Below are 17,646 nucleotides of genomic sequence, written 5' to 3' on the forward strand. Positions count from 1 at the left end.
CAAGGAGTTGCCGACCTTTTGGTTAGCCGTCAAGCACTTTAATATTGTACCACCAGGGGCTCCTCCTTTTTGCCTAGAGACCCTGAATAGTTTTTTTTTTTTTCCTTTAACTTTTAAATCTAATAGTTTTACTAGGATATGTCTTAGAATTGATTGTTGCAGGTCAATTTTTCCAGGTACTTGGTGGCTGCTTTCAATATGTAAATTCATTTTTCATCTATTTCTGGACAGTTTTCTTGGATTACAGTTTTAAATATCAGTTATTTACCATTGCTTTTTCTTCCTCTGGGACTCCAATTATATATAAGTTGGATATTCTTTGCTTTCATTTGCTTGCATTCCATTTCGATTTCTCTCTCTTTCTCTCCATCCTCCCCTATCTCTTTTCTTCTTTCCCTCTCTCCCTTTTTACTTCTGTTTTTTCTCTTTTATTTTCTTAGTTTTCTTCAAGGCCCTCATTAGCCTTTTTATTCAAATCTATGTGTCTTAGTCATCTAGTGCTGCTATAACAGAAATACCACAAGTGGATGGCTTTAACAAAGAGAAATTTAATCTCTTGCAGGCTAGGAGGCTAGAAGTCTGAATTCAGGGTGCCAGCTCCAGGGGGAGACTTTCTTTCTCTGTCAGCTCTGGGGAAGTGTCCTCGTCATCAATCTTTGCCTGGTCAAGCAGCTTCTCAGTGCAGGGATCCCAGGTCCAAAGGACACGCCATTCTCCTGGCTCTTGTTTCCTGGTGGTATGAGGTCCCCACATCTCTCTGCTTGCATCTCTCTTTTATATCTCAAATGAGATTGACTTAAGACACAATCTAACCTTGTACATCTCATCAATAAAACTGCCGCCTATCCCACCTCATTAACATCACAGAGGCAGGATTTATAACATATAGGAGAATCACATGACATGACAGAATGGTGGACAATCACACAATACTGGGAATCATAGCCAAGCCAAAATGATACACATATTTTTGGGGGACACAATTCAATCCATGACACTATTCTTTATTGGACTTCTTATAATTTAGCCTTCCTTTTCTGATCATTTTGTCCTTTTCTTCTATTTCGTTCCTATGTTCAATAAGCTCTTGTTTTATTTATTCCTTGGTGGGGTTTGTTTTTTTTTTTTTTTGCCCATTTCTATTCTTAGTTTTTGAATTCCTGATGCAAATTTTTTTTTTGTATTCTCAAATGCTTTTTTGGGGATACTTAATTAAGTTTGGAGTGTTATTTCACATGTTCTTCTCTTTCTTTTGGGGTGAGGTTATCAGGCCAAGCATTTTAATACTCATTTTCATATTCTGGTAGTTTTGTATAGATGGAGACTATACATCTGCATTTTATGGACAAGTTTACAGTTGAGGTGGTTACATAAGTCTTGGTTCAAATGCACCCTCTTCTGTCAGTTTAGTGAAGGTTTTTAACTGAATGGCTTATTTTGAGGAAAGGAAGGGGATTTGTGTCCTCTGATTTTTTTAAACTCTCTTTTGTTTTATAGGATCTTAGATTTTGCCTTCTTGCTTCATTTTCCCTTTACCTCAGCTTCCACAGGGTGCTTCTCCCTTCCTTATGATTTTCTTCTCCCCAGAAGCACGGTCCTTCTAAGAGTGCTCCTTTGGGGGACACAAAGTATGTGCTCAATTCATGAGAGCCTTTTATTATTATTGGTGACAATTCTCTCAATAAGCTAAGTTGTTTAATACTTCCAGGCTATCACTCATAAACTTCCCTCTGACTGGAATGCCCTCCCTGACTTGCTTCCTCCAGCCCTCAGCCATCAGGGAAGTATAATTGATTCAAGCATTGCCTCTCCATGAGCCTTCCCTGAGCCTGTCACCTGACCTCCACCCTATTGGGACAATTTTGATAACACACTCTTCTACTTCATTATACATCTCTGGCCTGTCTACTAGACTGTAACTTCTTAGAGGATAGGGATCACTCCAAATTAGCTTTATACCCCCTGTGAGGCACTCAGTAAATGTTGGTTAAATAAATGAATGGATGGTCGATTATAAATCAACATACATACTCTATATCATAAACTTTAAGTTTCTCTTATCCCAAGAGACTGTCTAAAGGATGGTGCTTGCCTTACAGCCCTTGACTAAAACAGCTTATGAGCTCTCTTCTGTGGCTCTTGATGCCATTTTATTTTGCTTGCTTCAAACACAGCTCACATGTGCTGACATAAGGATATCCCAAGATGCAGTATTAAGTGAAAAGAACAAGTTGTGGAACAATACGAATGTATGATCCCAAGTATTTTTTTTTAAAGCTATTTGTAGAAGTACATCCATATAAGTGAGTGCAAAGAATGGTATGGAAACCACCAGCCATGGCTACCCCTGGAGAGAGGACAGAATGAGATGGAGGTGTGTCTCTGTATATCTGTGTGTGTGTATGTGTAAGTTTCACATTTTTACTCCATGAATGTCTACATTTGCATTTTTACAACAAAGTATATTGGCTAAACAAAAAAATAACTGATTTTTTTATGGTCTCTTGATGGGTTTGGTGGTGTTCATCAGCTCTCTGCTTGCAAAGAATTAAAGGAGTAAATATATATCTTGTGCCTAGAATAGCGCCTGAGACATAGCACACATTCACGAAATGTGAGCCATTATTATTGCTGTTATTGCCACTGTGTAGAAACAATACCTCTTTCATTTGGTTCAGCGGCCGAGAACATGGCCATGAAGCCATTTCCGGCTGTGTTGGCGTCGGAAATCATCTGCACCATCATCTTGTTGCTGCTGGACACAAGGGCGCCAGGTCGGAACGTGCCACAAAAGCGCCCAATGCGCTGGCCGTTGGCATGGCCATTGTACACATCCACAAAGTCATAGCGGCACAGGTTGTCACTCTCGAGGTCTATGAATCGGAAATTAAGAACAACTACCTTTCCTTCAGGAACCTGCCGAGAAAAGGGCCAATTGGAAAATTGTCATAAAACAAATGTCTGAGGACTTCACATCTAGGCAATTCACTAAAGTAAGCATATAAAATATACCACTCAAAAAGATGCTTTTTCCTCCCTCAAATCCAAAATGGGCTGGTAAGAGTTTGCTAGCATATTGCATTCCTAATAAATTATAAATACTTATTCTTTTTTGACAAATTCTGCCATTTATCAATCTTATTGCTTAAGAGGAGCCCTGGTGGCACAGTGGTTAAGAGCTCAGCTGCTAACCATAAGGTTAGCGGTTCGAATCCACCAGGCGCTCCTTGGAAAGCGTATGTGGCAGTTCTACTCTGTCCTGTAGGGTCGCTATGAGTCGGAATAGTCGCAACGGCAATGGGTTTGGGTTTTTTTGTTTCTTTTCATTCCTGAAGAGTTTATCTCAACAAAGCTCCAAAATATTGGATCAGTCTTATTAACTGGCAAGGCATCACTTACAAAGAACCCCAGTTCTGATCAGACCTTTGCACATATTTGCATATTTCTAAAACGTCATGGCATCCAGAGATATCACTTAGCAAAGAAACATTTGCAGTGCCATTTCCCACAACATTTCTCACAATAGGACAATGTCCATATAACAAATATTTCTGTTGTTGTTTTTAATTGCTTTCGAGTCGATTTTGACTCATGGAGACCCAGTGTGTAGCAGAGTAGAACTGCTCCATAGGGTTTTCAAGGCTGTGGCCTTTTGGAAGCCTATCTTCTGTAACTATGGATAACACGGCGAATGGGAATTCCAGAACACTTAATTGTGCTCATGAGGAACCTTTACGTGGATCAAGAGGGAGTTGTTCGGACAGAACAAGGGGATACTGATTGGTTTAAAGTCAGGAAAGGTGTGTGTCAGGGTTGTATTCTTTCACCAGACCTATTCAATCTGTATGCTGAGCAAATAATACAAGAAGCTGGACTATATGAAGAAGGACAGGGCTTCAGGATTGGAGGAAGACTCATTAACAACCTGCATTATGCAGATGACACAACCTTGCTTGCTGAAAGTGAAGAGGACTTGAAGCACTTACTAATGAAGATCAAAGACCACAGCCTTCAGTATGGATTGCACCTCAACATAAAGAAAACAAAAATCCTCACGACTGGACCAACGAACAACATCATGATAAATGGAGAAAAGATTGAAGTTGTCAAGGATTTCATTTTACTTGGGTCCACAATCAACAGCCATGGAAGCAGCAGTCAAGAAATCAAAAGACGCATTGCATTGGGCAAATCTGCTGCAAAGGACCTCTTCAAAGTGTTGAAGAGCAAAGATGTCACCTTGAAGACTAAGGTGCGCCTGACCCAAGCCAGGGTATTTTCAATTGCATCATATGCATGTGAAAGCTGGACAATGAATAAGGAAGACCGAAGAAGAGCTGATGCCTTTGAATTGTGGTGCTGGCGAAGAATATTGAATATACCATGGACTGCCAAAAGAACGAACAAATCTGTTTTGTAATAAATGCGGCCAGAATGCTCCTTAGAGGCAAGGATGGCGAGACTGCATCTTACATATACTTTGGACATGTTGTTAGGAGGGATGAGTCCCTGGAGAAGGACATCACGCTTGGCAGAGTACAGGGTCAGAGGAGACGAGGAAGACCCTCAATAAGGTGGATTGACACAGTGGCTGCAACAATGAGCTCAAGCATAACAATGAATATAAGGATGGCACAGGACCAGGCAGTGTTTCGTTCTGTTGTGCATAGGGTCGCTATGAGTTGGAACTGACTCGACGGCACCTAACAACAACAACAACGACAGCATCTTCTGAGGCACCTCTGGGTAGGTTCAAACCGCCAACCTTTCAGCTAGTAGTTGAGAGCCTAACTGTTTGTGCCACCCAGGGACTCCATAGAATGTTTCTATGAAATTCAAAACAAAGGGGCTATTTGGCAATTGTGCAATTTACAGATAATTCACACTGGGTCCTGAATAATCCAGATCAACTATCTGCACTAATTAAATTAACTGAGCATTGAATAGTTTCTTCTCAAAGTGATTGAGTTTTTTGTTTGTTTTCCAGGTAAAAATTTTATATACCAGGTGGTCTTGACACACAAAGTGCTAATAATTAAAAAGATAAACTTTTTATCACACAACTTACTTCACCACAATTTCCCCCATATAATTCTTCCTCTCCTTGTTCCCAGAGTAGGTAGGAAAAAAAAAAAAAAAAACGGCTACAAAAGCATTTGTTAAGATTCTCCGGTGGCAAAACCCCCATTTCATTCCCAGTTCACACCATCTTTCAATTTTTCATTCAAGTTGTTCCGTCATAAAATCTTGATCATTTTTATTTCACTCTTTCAACTAGATAAGATCCCCAGTGAATAATGTAAAAATTTCATTCTGTAAAAACTCTCATCTGACAAAGGTCAGTGGTTTTAGAAAAATGCAAACAAAACTGTGGTTGATTTATATTCATCTGAATTACCTCAGACTCAGCGATGAATACCTAGATACTTTAATTAGGCTTCTGCATGTGAATGAGTTCAGTGCCATGAATTTTTGTTTCTATGGTAACATGAAGTATTTCAGGGCTATTTACCTTGTGTGTCAAATGCATATACACACCCCATGGTAGAAACTCTAGTGTAATAATCTCAGAAAGGGGGATCTCTTGGCTTTGCCATGATAGCAGTCTAATTCATGGGTGCTTAGCTTAATGATGTGAATACTAGAAGCTCCAAAGCCACAGCCTAAGAAGCAAATAGCAGAAAATACCATTTCAATTCTCACTGAGAATTTTGAAAATTCTCACTGAGATATCTGTTGTAGAGCTTCCCTGTTTTCTTGTTTTGTTTGTTTCTGCATGCAACCTCTACTGATCCCATGATCAGAATATTATCAAAATGCGATGCCACATCTGTAATCCTAAATGGAAGTAAGCTCTTATGTGAATTACTGAAAACTTTCTGGCTCAGAAAAAAAAATTAAACTAGAAGTAATTTAATTTAGATTTTTCTTGGATGGATGAAGACTATTTATATAAATGTATAGATAAACTGTATATAGATGTAATTTAATGCTATGAGACTTGGTGAGATCACCCATAGAGTGACTGACTTATAGCGACCCTATAGGACAGAGTAGAATTGCCCCATAGGGTTTCCAAGGAACAGCTGGTGGATTCAAATTGCCGACATCTTGGTTAGTTGCGAAGCTTTTAACCACTAAGCCAACAGGGCTCCTGATAAAAAAGGGGAAATGATCTAAGGGTAGGGCCCTGGGACACTCCAAAGTCCTTAGTCTATGAGCTGAGGTGACTCAACATTAGGCACTGAGTCAGTAAGTAGGAGGCAACCAAATGGGTGTGGTGCCTGGAAGTCAAGTGAAGAGACTGTGTCAAGGAGCAAGAACTGATCAACTGAGTCAAGTGCTGCTGCTGAGTCAAGGGAGATGAGGACCAAGAAATGACCACTGGGTTCAGCAACACAGAGGTTGGTTTAGCAACCAGGTCACGGGCGACCTTAACAAGAGCTGGTTTGGTGGTGCTAGAGGAAGGATCAACAGAAAACGGGATAAGAGGAATTGGTGATAATGAATGAAGACAACCCTTTCAAGGAGTTTTGCTGTAAAGATGAACAGAATAACACGGTGATGGTTGGATAGAGATATGGAGTCAAGAGGGGACTTTTTTATAAAAAGACTGGATTAATGCATGTTAGTACGCTGATGGGAATGGTTCCATAGGGAGGGCTAATCTGATAAAGTGGGAGGAGGGGTACTGTAGTAGTGAGGTCCCTGAGTAGGCAAGGAGCATCTGATCTAAGGCACAGCTGGGAGGGGTCAGCATGGATGGTGAAGCATGGAAGGCAGGTGCAGGTAGCTTAGTAGACAAGGCAGTGATAGGTGTGCTATTTTTCTTCTGATTGCTTCTACTTTCTTAGTAAAATAGGAAACAAAGTCACCAGCAGCAAATGTAGAAGGGGAAGTTTGAGAGAAGAGAAGAAGGTGTAAAATGGTCGTCTAGGAGGAGAATGGACACCCTGGTGGCATAGTGGTTAAGAGTTACAGCTGCTAACTAAAAGGTCGGCAGTTCGAATCCACCAGGCACTCCTTGGAAATCCTATGGGGCAGTTCTACTCTGTCTATTACAGTCACTATGAATTGGAATCGACTCGACGGCAATGGGTTTTGTTTTTTTGAGTTTAGGAGGAAAGCGGATGTGTGAATGGGTTAGGGAAACATAGCAGGGTTGCTAGGAGTGCTGAGGGCCTACTCAAACTGAAGGAATTAAAGGTGAGGTCTCTCTGCCTGTGTTGTGTTTTTCCCCAGTCACACTCAGCTCCCTGGAGGAGCTGCAGAGCAGGAATTGGCCTTAACCAGCCAGATGTGGGGGTGGGAGGGTTGGGTGGGGTTGGCCAAGCAAGGACTACGAATGAAGAGAAGGACAAGACAGTTGAGGATGTAGGCAAGGCAGTGACCATAATGTTGAACCATGGAATCCAAGCTGGGTAGGAGGGAACTCAGGACACAGTGAGGAAGCTAACAACCTAGATTGTGGTGGAGGCTGGGATAATGACAGTGGGAGTGGGTGACTGAGGTATGATGAAGGACAAGCTCACTGGAGAAGGATAAAGAACCAAGAGGTGTTAAAAAGATCACCCATATGGACATTGAAATTACTCTGAATTATGACAAGAAGAGTTTTGAAACCAATGACTGTGAGCCAGGAGCTAAAATTTGCAAGAATGAGGAAGAATTTCCTGAGGGTGTTTCCTGGGGTCTTTAGATGACTGTGAGAAGGTAGGAGATAGGGTGGTGGACTCTTGTGGCAGAATTTTGCCAAGTTTCATTGATAAGTCCTCAGTTCCTGCAAACTACTTAGCTATTGATTCTTTCCTGTAGTCAGCTGTTGAAATGGACTACAGAACTTAGACATTCATTCCCAATGGGATAAATCAGTTCCTTTTCAAAAGGTCTTTATCTGGCCCCATTGCAATGAAAAGCTGAAGCTTTTCTGAGAAGGAGCCACAGCAATGGAAACTGGGTTATATCACCATAATCTTGAACATATGTTGATTCCAACAACCTTGGCAAAAATTCTCTTGAAAGAAGGATCCAGAGGTCATTTACCAGTTGTGAGTATACTATATAACCAGAGACAAATGCCATCTTACACCAAAGGCCAGGAATAAATTCTATGGCAAATGAGATGCATATTGCCATGAATATTTTCAATATAACACAACAGCTGTTCTTTATTTTATATAAGTGATCAAGGTTGTCTCATGCCCTATGATGTGACCTTTGAGTTCTTAGATTGTCATTCTAAAGGACTTTGGAAAGCATATTCTCTGAAAATGACCCTTCCACTTGAAAAATCTACAGTCTGTATCCTTGATTTTTCTTTATCAAGGAAATTAAAACATACAGACACACAGAATAATACAACAAACACCTGGGTGCTAGCCATCCAGAAATGACTATTAACATTCTGTCAAATTTTTAAAGTCTCTGCAAAGCCATAGAAACATCCCAGGCACATCCAAACACCTTGAGGGACCAAGTTACTGGGGCTGAGGGCTGGGGATAATGGTCTTGGGGGACATCTAGGTGGCAGAGTGGTTAAGAGCTCAGCTGCTAACCGAAAGGATGGCAGTTCAAATTCACTGGCCACTGCTTGGAAACACTATGGGGCAGTTCTGCTCTATTCTATAGGGTCACTATGAGTCGGAACTGACTTGATGGCAATGGGTTTGGTTTTTTTTTTTTTTTTGGTTAATTAAAGAAATAAAACCTTTCAGATAAAAATGACATTTCCTTTGTCCCTATCGCGACTCCATTTCCCGCCACCCTCTTCATCCTCAGAAGTAACCACTGTCACAAATTTAGTAGTTTCCCTCCCATGCAATTCAAAATACTTTTATATACGTGTGTATGTATCCACGCACAATATATAGTTACGTCTTTGTTTGTATTAAAAATTAATGAAAATGAGATAATGCTGTACATATCATTCTTCAACCTGGGCATCCTTGAATTTTCTGAGTCAGGAAGAAGCGAAGGGAGAGAAATAAAAATAAAAACACCCAAAACCTTACCAAGCTATTCCTTCTGCCTGGAATACTTTCCCATGTCTTCCCTTCTCATACTTATGCTTAGGATCTCAGTTTCCAGGTCACTTCTTCCTGGAGGCACTCCCCAACTGGTTGAGGATCCAACCATTGTAATCTGTAGGATTTTCACTGGCTGATTTTGGAAGTAGATTGCCAGGCCTTTCCTCCTGGTCTATCTTAGTCTGGAAGTTCCACTGACACCTGTTCAGCTTCATAGCAACAAGCAGTCCTCCACTGAGGTGGTGCCTATGCATGAGGCTGAGAATCGAACCTGAGTTTCCCGCACGGAAGGTGAGAACTCTACCACTGACCCACCAACGTTCTCCTCCAGGTTCATATTCATTAAATGGCCAAATTCATCAGCTACTCTGCAGGACTTGTGGACTAGGAACTTCCTGAATGGCTCCATCTCTTGCATTCTAATATCTCGTATCTCATCTGGCAGTAGAGCTCCACAAGGCTGCTGTCTTCTCTAAGTCACTCTTTACAGAAAAAGAAGATACGTATCTTTTTGGTAACTTCACATTTCAAATCTCTTGGAAGTGCTAACGATGCGTAAACTCCATTAAGATGCTGTTTTTTTTTTTTGTTTGTTTGGTGGCGATTACATAAAGCTACTGTTTTGTATGTTTTTATTAACCAGAAGATTCTTCATCTGCCTATAGAAAAACGATTCTACAAGTTGGGGTTTTCTTCCCATCAACAGCCTGTGTGGGCCAAAGCCTAGCACTGAAACAATGACCTTAGTTCACTTACAGCCCTGGGAGATGTCCTCACTGTCACAGGCAAACTTGCGAAATCTCTCCATGTCAGGGCTCCTGCCAGCCAATGGGGAGCTGCGTTTTAAGCTGATGCTTTGCATTTTCAGGATCCTCTGGACAAGATGCAGATAGAGGCCCAGCTTTTCAGTGGAAGAGCAGTATTTCTGTACAAATGGCAATGCTCCTTTGAGACTACAGCTTCTCTTCCCCCTCACACATCATTTACTAATTTGGGCTAGAAGGTCTGCCTGAGGTTTTGAAAATCCATTCTTTTCATTTTCTCAGATTTCTCTTTTCCACCGAAAGACCTTGGGGCAAGTGCGTTCTAAAATGCAGGCCACATTTTATTCACCGGAAGCCCAAGAAGCTCTGCAACTCTGGGTCCCCTCCTCCCACCACTCCCCCAAATGTGACCCAGAAAAATTCATGCACAAATTATGTACAGGTATTTGGCTGTATTTCAAGAGGGGGATAAATAAGAAGCTTACAAGATCTGATGCATGTATTTTTCTGTGTCGGTTTAAATGTTGCTCCTTTTTAAAGAGCGAACCTTATATGCATTTGGAAAATAAAACAGATGTGGTTTGATTAATGAAAATAACATGTCCTGTTTTGATCAATATTTTGTTGGGACTTTCACTTAAAAACTGTTACCCCCTTGAAGTCTGCAGGGAGGGAGGAAACCCCCAACCACTTCTCAAGCCCCTGTCAAGGGTGCCAGTGGAAACCAGTTTACAGGCCCCTGCTGAAAACCATCAAAACTTTCCCATTGCACTTTGAATAAAATCCACACCTTATAGTACAAACACTTAAGAAGTGGATAGCACGTGCCAGGCATTTTTATAAGCACTTAACACACATTATTTCTTTTAATCCTTTACAGCAACCCTGTGAAGTTGGTATTATTATTATCCAAATTTTACAGATAAGGAAACTGAGGCAAAAAGAAGTTAAAGCCCTGTATTGGTCACCAGTCTCACCACTAGAGTGCGTGCTCCAGAGATCAGGGCTTGTTTGCTAGCAGGTTCAACACCTGGCTCATTAGAAGTGCTCAAAATGCTTATTGAATAAATGACCAGGATCCTTTTTTTTTTTTTTAGACTTAAAAAAAAAAAAAAAGTGCAGGCCACTATTGCTACTACTAAAAAAAAAATACTAGCACCTACATTTATACAATGATGTCAACTAACTTATATTGGTAGAGGGCAGGCATTAGTAGCACACTTACTGGGAGGGAGAAAGAAACAGCTTAGAGTGGTTGGGATGACTTCCTAAGGTCGGTCACTCAGCAAGTCAGTGGCAGAGCCCAGGTCTTCTGGCTTCTACCCAAATGTGCCTCCCATGGGCCAACCATGGCAGAAACTGAGGGAAGGATCACTGGGCACAGAGGATGACTACATTTCCCAGGCTTCCTTCCAGTGAGTTTGGACTCATGTGACTGGGTCCTGACCAAAAGAATGTAGGTGGAGTGATGGGCCCACCCCCAGGCCTCAGGGTAAAACACCCTACGAATCCTTCTAGTGCCTTCTCTCTGCCCTACAGAGGAGATTTAGTGGAGGAAACAAGGAGGCTCCAGCAGGCAGCAGGGCCACACAACAGAAGGAGTTAACGTATGAAAAAGGGCTGCCCCGGACGGTCATCCAACGGCATTAGACTGTGAAGTGGGCAAGAAATAACCACTTGTTGTGTTAGGCCACTGAGATCTGGGGAGCTTTGTACTTGGGGGTAATTTCTCTCACAAACTGATAGTGACATTCACCAGTTGTCCTTACCGAGCAGCTCTGTAACAGGCAACTGAGGAGAGGTCTTTGGTCGTTTTGGTGTCTGTAAGTTCTCTACGAATCAACACAAGTTCTCTATGGATCAAAATGGTAAGTGGCATGGTCACCAAAGAAGAGAACACAGCCTCAGGCTATGTGAGTAGCAAGGAAGGGAACGGCACTGCCTAAGTGTATGCGCTTGGGGTGTGCTTGGCAAGCTAACTTCAGTTCAAGGCACTCCATTTTAGTGGGAACGTGAACGATTTGGAGCAATCACAAAAGTGAGAAAAATCAGAATCACCGAAGTACACCGTGTAATTTTAACGGTCCCTGCAAAAGTATGACTTGTACCTGCAGCACCGTTATCGTTACTCCCCTAACATCTTTATCTGGGGCTGGTCAGCTGAGGTGAAAAGTCACCCTGTGTACTTCTTAAGCTGAGAAAAGAACTGGATCTTCTAACTCAAGTCTTGGCTATGAAATGAATGACAGGCTGGACTTTGAGTTGTGCCTCTTTTGCAACGTTGCCTGAGGGGATGAAGAAACCGTCTGAGGAGAGATCCGGGCTGTGGGGGCCTTTCAACAAGTGAGGGTGACTGAATGCACATATACCAAGAAGAAATGCAGATGGGAAAACCGTGAAGGAAAAACAAACCCTACCTAGTGTAACGGGTGCTGACGTAATTATACCCCAGATTGCCAGATAGGCAGATTGTCCAGAGAGCTGCTGCTGGTTTAGGTTTTGGTTGGGGGAGAGGGTAAAGTCAAGTTTGTTGTTGTTATTAGGTGCTATCGAGTCAATTTTCAACTCATAGCGACCCTGGGGAGCCCTGGCAATGCAGTGGTTAAGCATTAAGGCTGTTAATCAAAAGGTCAGCAGTTTGAATCCACCAGGTGCTCCTTGTCAATCCTATGGGGCAGTTCTACTCTGTCCCATACCTTTCCATCAGCAGCCAAGCACTTAACTGTTGCACCACCAGGGCTCTTTAAAGTCAAGTTAAATGTAGAGTATTCCTTTTTGTGGAAGTGTGTCTTTTGGTTTTTCTTGGTCAGTGGAAGCGACGACAGATGATCTGTGCAAGTTCTACAGTCGCCCTCATCCTTCTCGAGAAATGGAAATTCGCTACTTAATTCTTCATTCAACATTAGCTCTCTTTTTAGTTGTTTGCTCCTAAAAAGGTTTACCGCAAAATAAAAAGCAGCACCAAACAATAAAATAAATAGTTGTAGATTTATACCAAGCAATGGATGACAAAATCACTTTAGCAAGAGCATTCAAACTATTCCATACGCTCTACTGCAGGACAGCTCAGCCACCCCTTCCCAGCACATAGTTCACGTGCACCCAACCTATACTTTCCCATGTTCCCTACTGGGCCGGCCAACTGGTAGCCTGGTGACTTTGTGCATCTCACCAGCCCCAGCGCAGGTACCTCGCCTGACTGACAGAAGTGGCAGCTTCGAATACTTGTCCCCCCAGCACTTGGAAGGAGTAGCTGTAGCTAGTGGTTAATACCCAGGCTGTTTCATGAGGTTAGTATGCGTCCTACATGCTGTCCTTGAGGAAGGTTTAGTTGTGTCAGGAGACCATGAGGGGAAAGAGACATGGGTTATCACTGGTTGTCTTTGACATTTAACCACGTGTTGAAGAGAGAACTCTGGGTACTACATGGGCATGTGACACACTTCTAGACAAGACCATGGCAGAAGATAGAAGTACAAGATGGGGCTCTACCAAACGCATCTTGGATTATTTTAAAGCAGCTATGTGTGATTTAGAGTAATGTTGTTGTTAGGTGCCATCGAGTTGGTTCCGAGTCATAGTGACCCTATAGGACAAAGCAGAACTGCCCCACAGCGTTTCCAAGGAGCGGCTGGTGGATTTGAACTGCCAACCTTTTGGTTAGCAGCTGGGCTCTTAACCCCACTGCACCACCAGGGCACCATTTAGAGTAACACTTCTTTTAAAACAATGAGAAATCCATGACATATGATAAATCATGAGATGCCAGGACAACAGGTATAAATGAGAACTATTCAAGACATAGGTCTGCCCTGGACTTAGGGTTTCTAGGCCTCTAATGTTTGACTGTGTCCCACTGGATCCCAACAACAGTATACTGAATGACTGAATAGCTGCTAAATGAAAGGATGAAAGGGTAACTTAATGGCTTCCTATTACCTGCAGAATCAAGTCCAAGCTCCTTAGACTTAACGATTTGCAAGGCCCATCCCATTCTTTTGTTCTAGTCTCATCCATCCTTTCATATCTTGGGTGTCAACCTACCCACCTCAAACACACCCAGTCCTTCATCCCACCTCTTTACAGTCGCTTGTGCATTCTCTGCCTGGAATATTCTTGTTCCTCATCTTAAATGATTGACTCCCATCCGGATTTCAAAATCTGAGCCAAATGCACCTTCTCTAGGAACCCACTGACCCAGCCCCCACCAGTGCCCAGAGGGACATCATCTTCCCTCTCTCATCTTCCATCTTCCCAGAGCCCTTTGTTCTCCTGTCTCTTTTAGTAGAGAGCCACAGGGTCTTGGAGGTGTCTCGGGTGTGTCCTATACCTCGCACGGACTATGGACCTTGCACAGGCAGGACTGTTTCATCTGATTCCTCTGTGCCTGAGTAACTGAACGCACATGTGGCTGGAGCAGGGGGTAAACCAGGTTGGGGGCATCGACAATGTGCAGTGGAGGTCACAGTGAGATGGCAAAAACGTTTCTATCTTCAATTCATACATTTGGTTCTCAGATCTGTGAATAGTTTTGAGACGTACTGTGCCATTTGAATTTCTGTGCCATTTGCCATTCTGCAAACTGACATGTATTCATTAAATACCAGCCGCCAGTACAGCAGCGTATGTCAAGGTGGGATAAAGCAAAAACTCCAGGGTCCACATGACCCAGGACCTAGCAGTGCCTCCCTGGGACAGGTTGGGGCACAAAGACAGCACTAATGTTTTACTAATGACATGAGTATAATTTTTTTTTCTATGCAATAATCTAAGAAACAATCTGAAAGGAAATTTTCAAGAGATTACTTTTGTAATCTCTAATTTCATCTGATAAATTACATAATGGGTCAGGAACATGAAATTTTACGAGGAATAAAACAAAAAGCCCTTCCCTTCTGGGATGAGAGAAATCGCAGTAAGGTAATAAACACATTTAAAACACAACAGATGGCAAGTGTGAGCATCCAATGTCCTCTAGTATGAGCAAGAAGTAGGCTTTACGTGGCAGCATTAGCTTACTACAAGAGACAAGCAAAAATTGTGTGTAAACCTAATTCTTATATCAAAATAATTCATGTTCAGAACAAATGTGTCTTAGAAGAAGTACAGCCAAAATGCTCCTTAGAAGCCAGGATGGTGAGACTTCGTCTCACGTAATGTGGACATGTTATCAGGAGGGACCAGTCCCTGGAGAAGGGCATCATACTTGGTAATGTAGATGCTCAATGAAAAAGAGGAAGACCCTCAACAAGATGACTGACACAGCGGCTACAACAATGGGATGGGCAGGACTGGACAGCATTTTGTTCTGTTGTACAGAGAGAGAGTCTCTATGAGTTGCAACCGACTCAATGGCACCTAACAACAACACACAGTTACATTTCAATCAACACTTTAACATATAAATGACATCTGTTTAACATAGTGTTATGGATTGAATTGTATCCCCCCCCCAAATATATGTTGGAATCCCAACCCCTATACGTGTAGATATAATCCTACTTGGAAATAGGGGTTTCTTTGTTATGTTAATGAGGCTGTATCAGTGTAGGATGTCCCAAACCTAATCACTTCTGAGTTACAAACAGAGATTAGGCACAGGGACAAGCAAGCACAAACAGGGGAAGATAGATGTGACATGAAGACCACCAAGGAACCAAGGATTGCTGGCTACTGAAGCTAACACAGAAGGCAGGATCTCCTAGAGCCCACTCTGAATTCAGACCTCTAGCCTCCCACACTGTGAGAAAATAGATTTCCATTCTTTAAAGGCAAAAAATAATAATAATAATTCATGTTCGTAGTTTAAAATCTAAAATGGCACGACAAAGCTTCAATGAAAAATAATACTCCTGGCCCCTCTTCCAGCCGTGGTTCCCACTCCTCAGAGTCAATGACTTTAACCTTTTTGGCTGTTTCATCTGGAATTTACCTTCTTGTTCCTTAATAAAATGTTCATGCTGCTGTTTCTTGATTTATCCTTTGTAAACTTTATCTCTTTACTTCCTATTACTTCCTCTTATTTTCCTTCAATCCTCCATCAAAATTCTGGTTCAATCAATATTCAGGATTTCTATGATTTTAATATATTGTTCGCTGCTGAGCAAAGTTGTTAATGTTTCTCGTACACTTTTTTTGTTTTTCCTAGAGCTAATAATTGCCTGGTACTTTAAATTTGCTTCTTTTTCTGTGTACTTATCACTATAACTCTTGGCAATAATGGCCAGGCACACTTGGTATTCTACTGGTTTCGTTTTCTTGGAAACACCCATTCTGGAGCCCTCCATTCTCCTGCCCTCTTTCCATCCAGTCTGGACTGGCTACTCAAGGCCAGTTGTCAGGCTGGGAATTTGCTTCGCCATTAAGGCAGAGAGTACAGAACTGTAGCTTTAAAATAATTTTCCATCAGAATTTTAGACATTGTTCTCCAATAGTCTGATGCTATTCTTTTCTCTATGTGATTTCCACCCCTCTCTGGAAGTTTATAAGCAGCCCTGGTTGTTCAGTGGTTAAGCACTTGGCTCCTAACCAAGACAGGCCAGTGGTTCAGACCCACAAGCCGCTATGTAGGAGACGGATGTGGCAGTCTGCTTCTGTAAAGGTGACAGCCTTGGAAACCCTATGGGGCAGTTCTGCTCTGTCCTATAGGGTCGTTCTGATGTTAATGTTACGTGTAAACTTAGCTAGGCCATGATTCTCAGTGATTTGGCAGGTATTATGTAATCGTCCTCCATTTTGTGATCTGATGTAAGCAACCTATTAGTTGAAAGGGGCATTCCCTTAGGGGTGTGGCCTGCATTCAATATATATGGATGTTCTGGGAAAATTCACTCTCTTGATTCTGCATCTGACTCCTCATCCTCTGACCTCCGGTTCTTGGGACACGAGCCAGTGGCTTTCCATCTGACCTGCCGTTTTTGGATTCATTAGCCCCTGCAACCACATAAGTCAAGAGAAACCTCTTGCCTCACACCTGGCTCACAGATTTGGGACTTGCCAGCTTCCACAACCGCACGAGCCATTCCCTTGAAATAAGTCTCTCTCTATACATTGACATATACGCTTCACTCGTTTTGCTCCTCTAGCGAACCCAGCCTAAGACAGTGGCTGAGTTGGAACCGATGGGTTTCTGGAAGCTTATAAGATTTTCTCTTCATTTAAGAAAGTTATGCCTTGGTGTGTCTTTTTTCATTCGCTATCTGAGTGTTATTTCTTTAATAATTCCCTCCCCTCCATATTCTCTGTTTTTTTTTCTAGGACTCCTATTAATTATATCAGGGCTTCCTGGATAGGCTCTCCAATTTTCCTTAACTTTTTTCTCCAATATTCCATCTCTTCTCCTTTTTGTTCTACTTTGAGAGTGAATTTTAATTTCCAAGAACTTATTTTTTTATTCTCCTATTGTTCATTTTTTAGCCTCCTGTTTTTGATGTGCACAATATCTTATCTTTCCAAAGAAAATAATGATAATTACTTTGAAGTTTTCTTCTGCTCTCTGCAGTGTCTCTGTTTCCTTGGAGATTTTGTTTTCTGTTTGTCGTCGGGGCTCAGTTTTTCAGGTAGGAAGCTTTCCTCAAATGCCTAGTAGTCCTCGACTGTCTATTCATATTCAGAACTGAGGTGAGGCTGACTACAAACTCAGTGGCAGGGCTGCCACCACAGCGTGAGTAGAGCAAGCTGGCTTTTACACTGAAGCCCCCCAAATGTCAGTATCTGGAGCTCCTTCCTTTAAGGCTGTTTATTTTCTCTGAGATCTTTCAGTGTCTCGCCTGAGTGATACAGATCTTAATATAGCTTTTGTGGGACGAGCAGGGTGAGGGGGGCTGGGTTTCTCACCATTTGGTCTGTAGACTTGT

At 42.1% G+C, this 17,646-nt stretch overlaps 2 protein-coding genes across 2 annotated transcripts in view; one reads left to right on the top strand and one right to left on the bottom strand.

The window, feature by feature from the left end:
- Positions 1 to 17,646, top strand: part of TRPC1 (transient receptor potential cation channel subfamily C member 1) — a 190,705-nt gene that overhangs the window by 100,635 nt on the left and 72,424 nt on the right. The window lies entirely within an intron of this gene.
- Positions 1 to 17,646, bottom strand: part of PCOLCE2 (procollagen C-endopeptidase enhancer 2) — a 76,518-nt gene that overhangs the window by 22,744 nt on the left and 36,128 nt on the right. The window contains exon 3 of the mRNA XM_003416171.4: positions 2,661 to 2,916. Within this exon, the coding sequence (XP_003416219.1) occupies positions 2,661 to 2,916 (256 nt within the window). The remainder of the gene's footprint in view (positions 1 to 2,660; positions 2,917 to 17,646) is intronic.

This window comes from Loxodonta africana, chromosome 23, assembly GCF_030014295.1.
Source record: "Loxodonta africana isolate mLoxAfr1 chromosome 23, mLoxAfr1.hap2, whole genome shotgun sequence".
Classification (NCBI taxonomy): domain Eukaryota; kingdom Metazoa; phylum Chordata; class Mammalia; order Proboscidea; family Elephantidae; genus Loxodonta; species Loxodonta africana.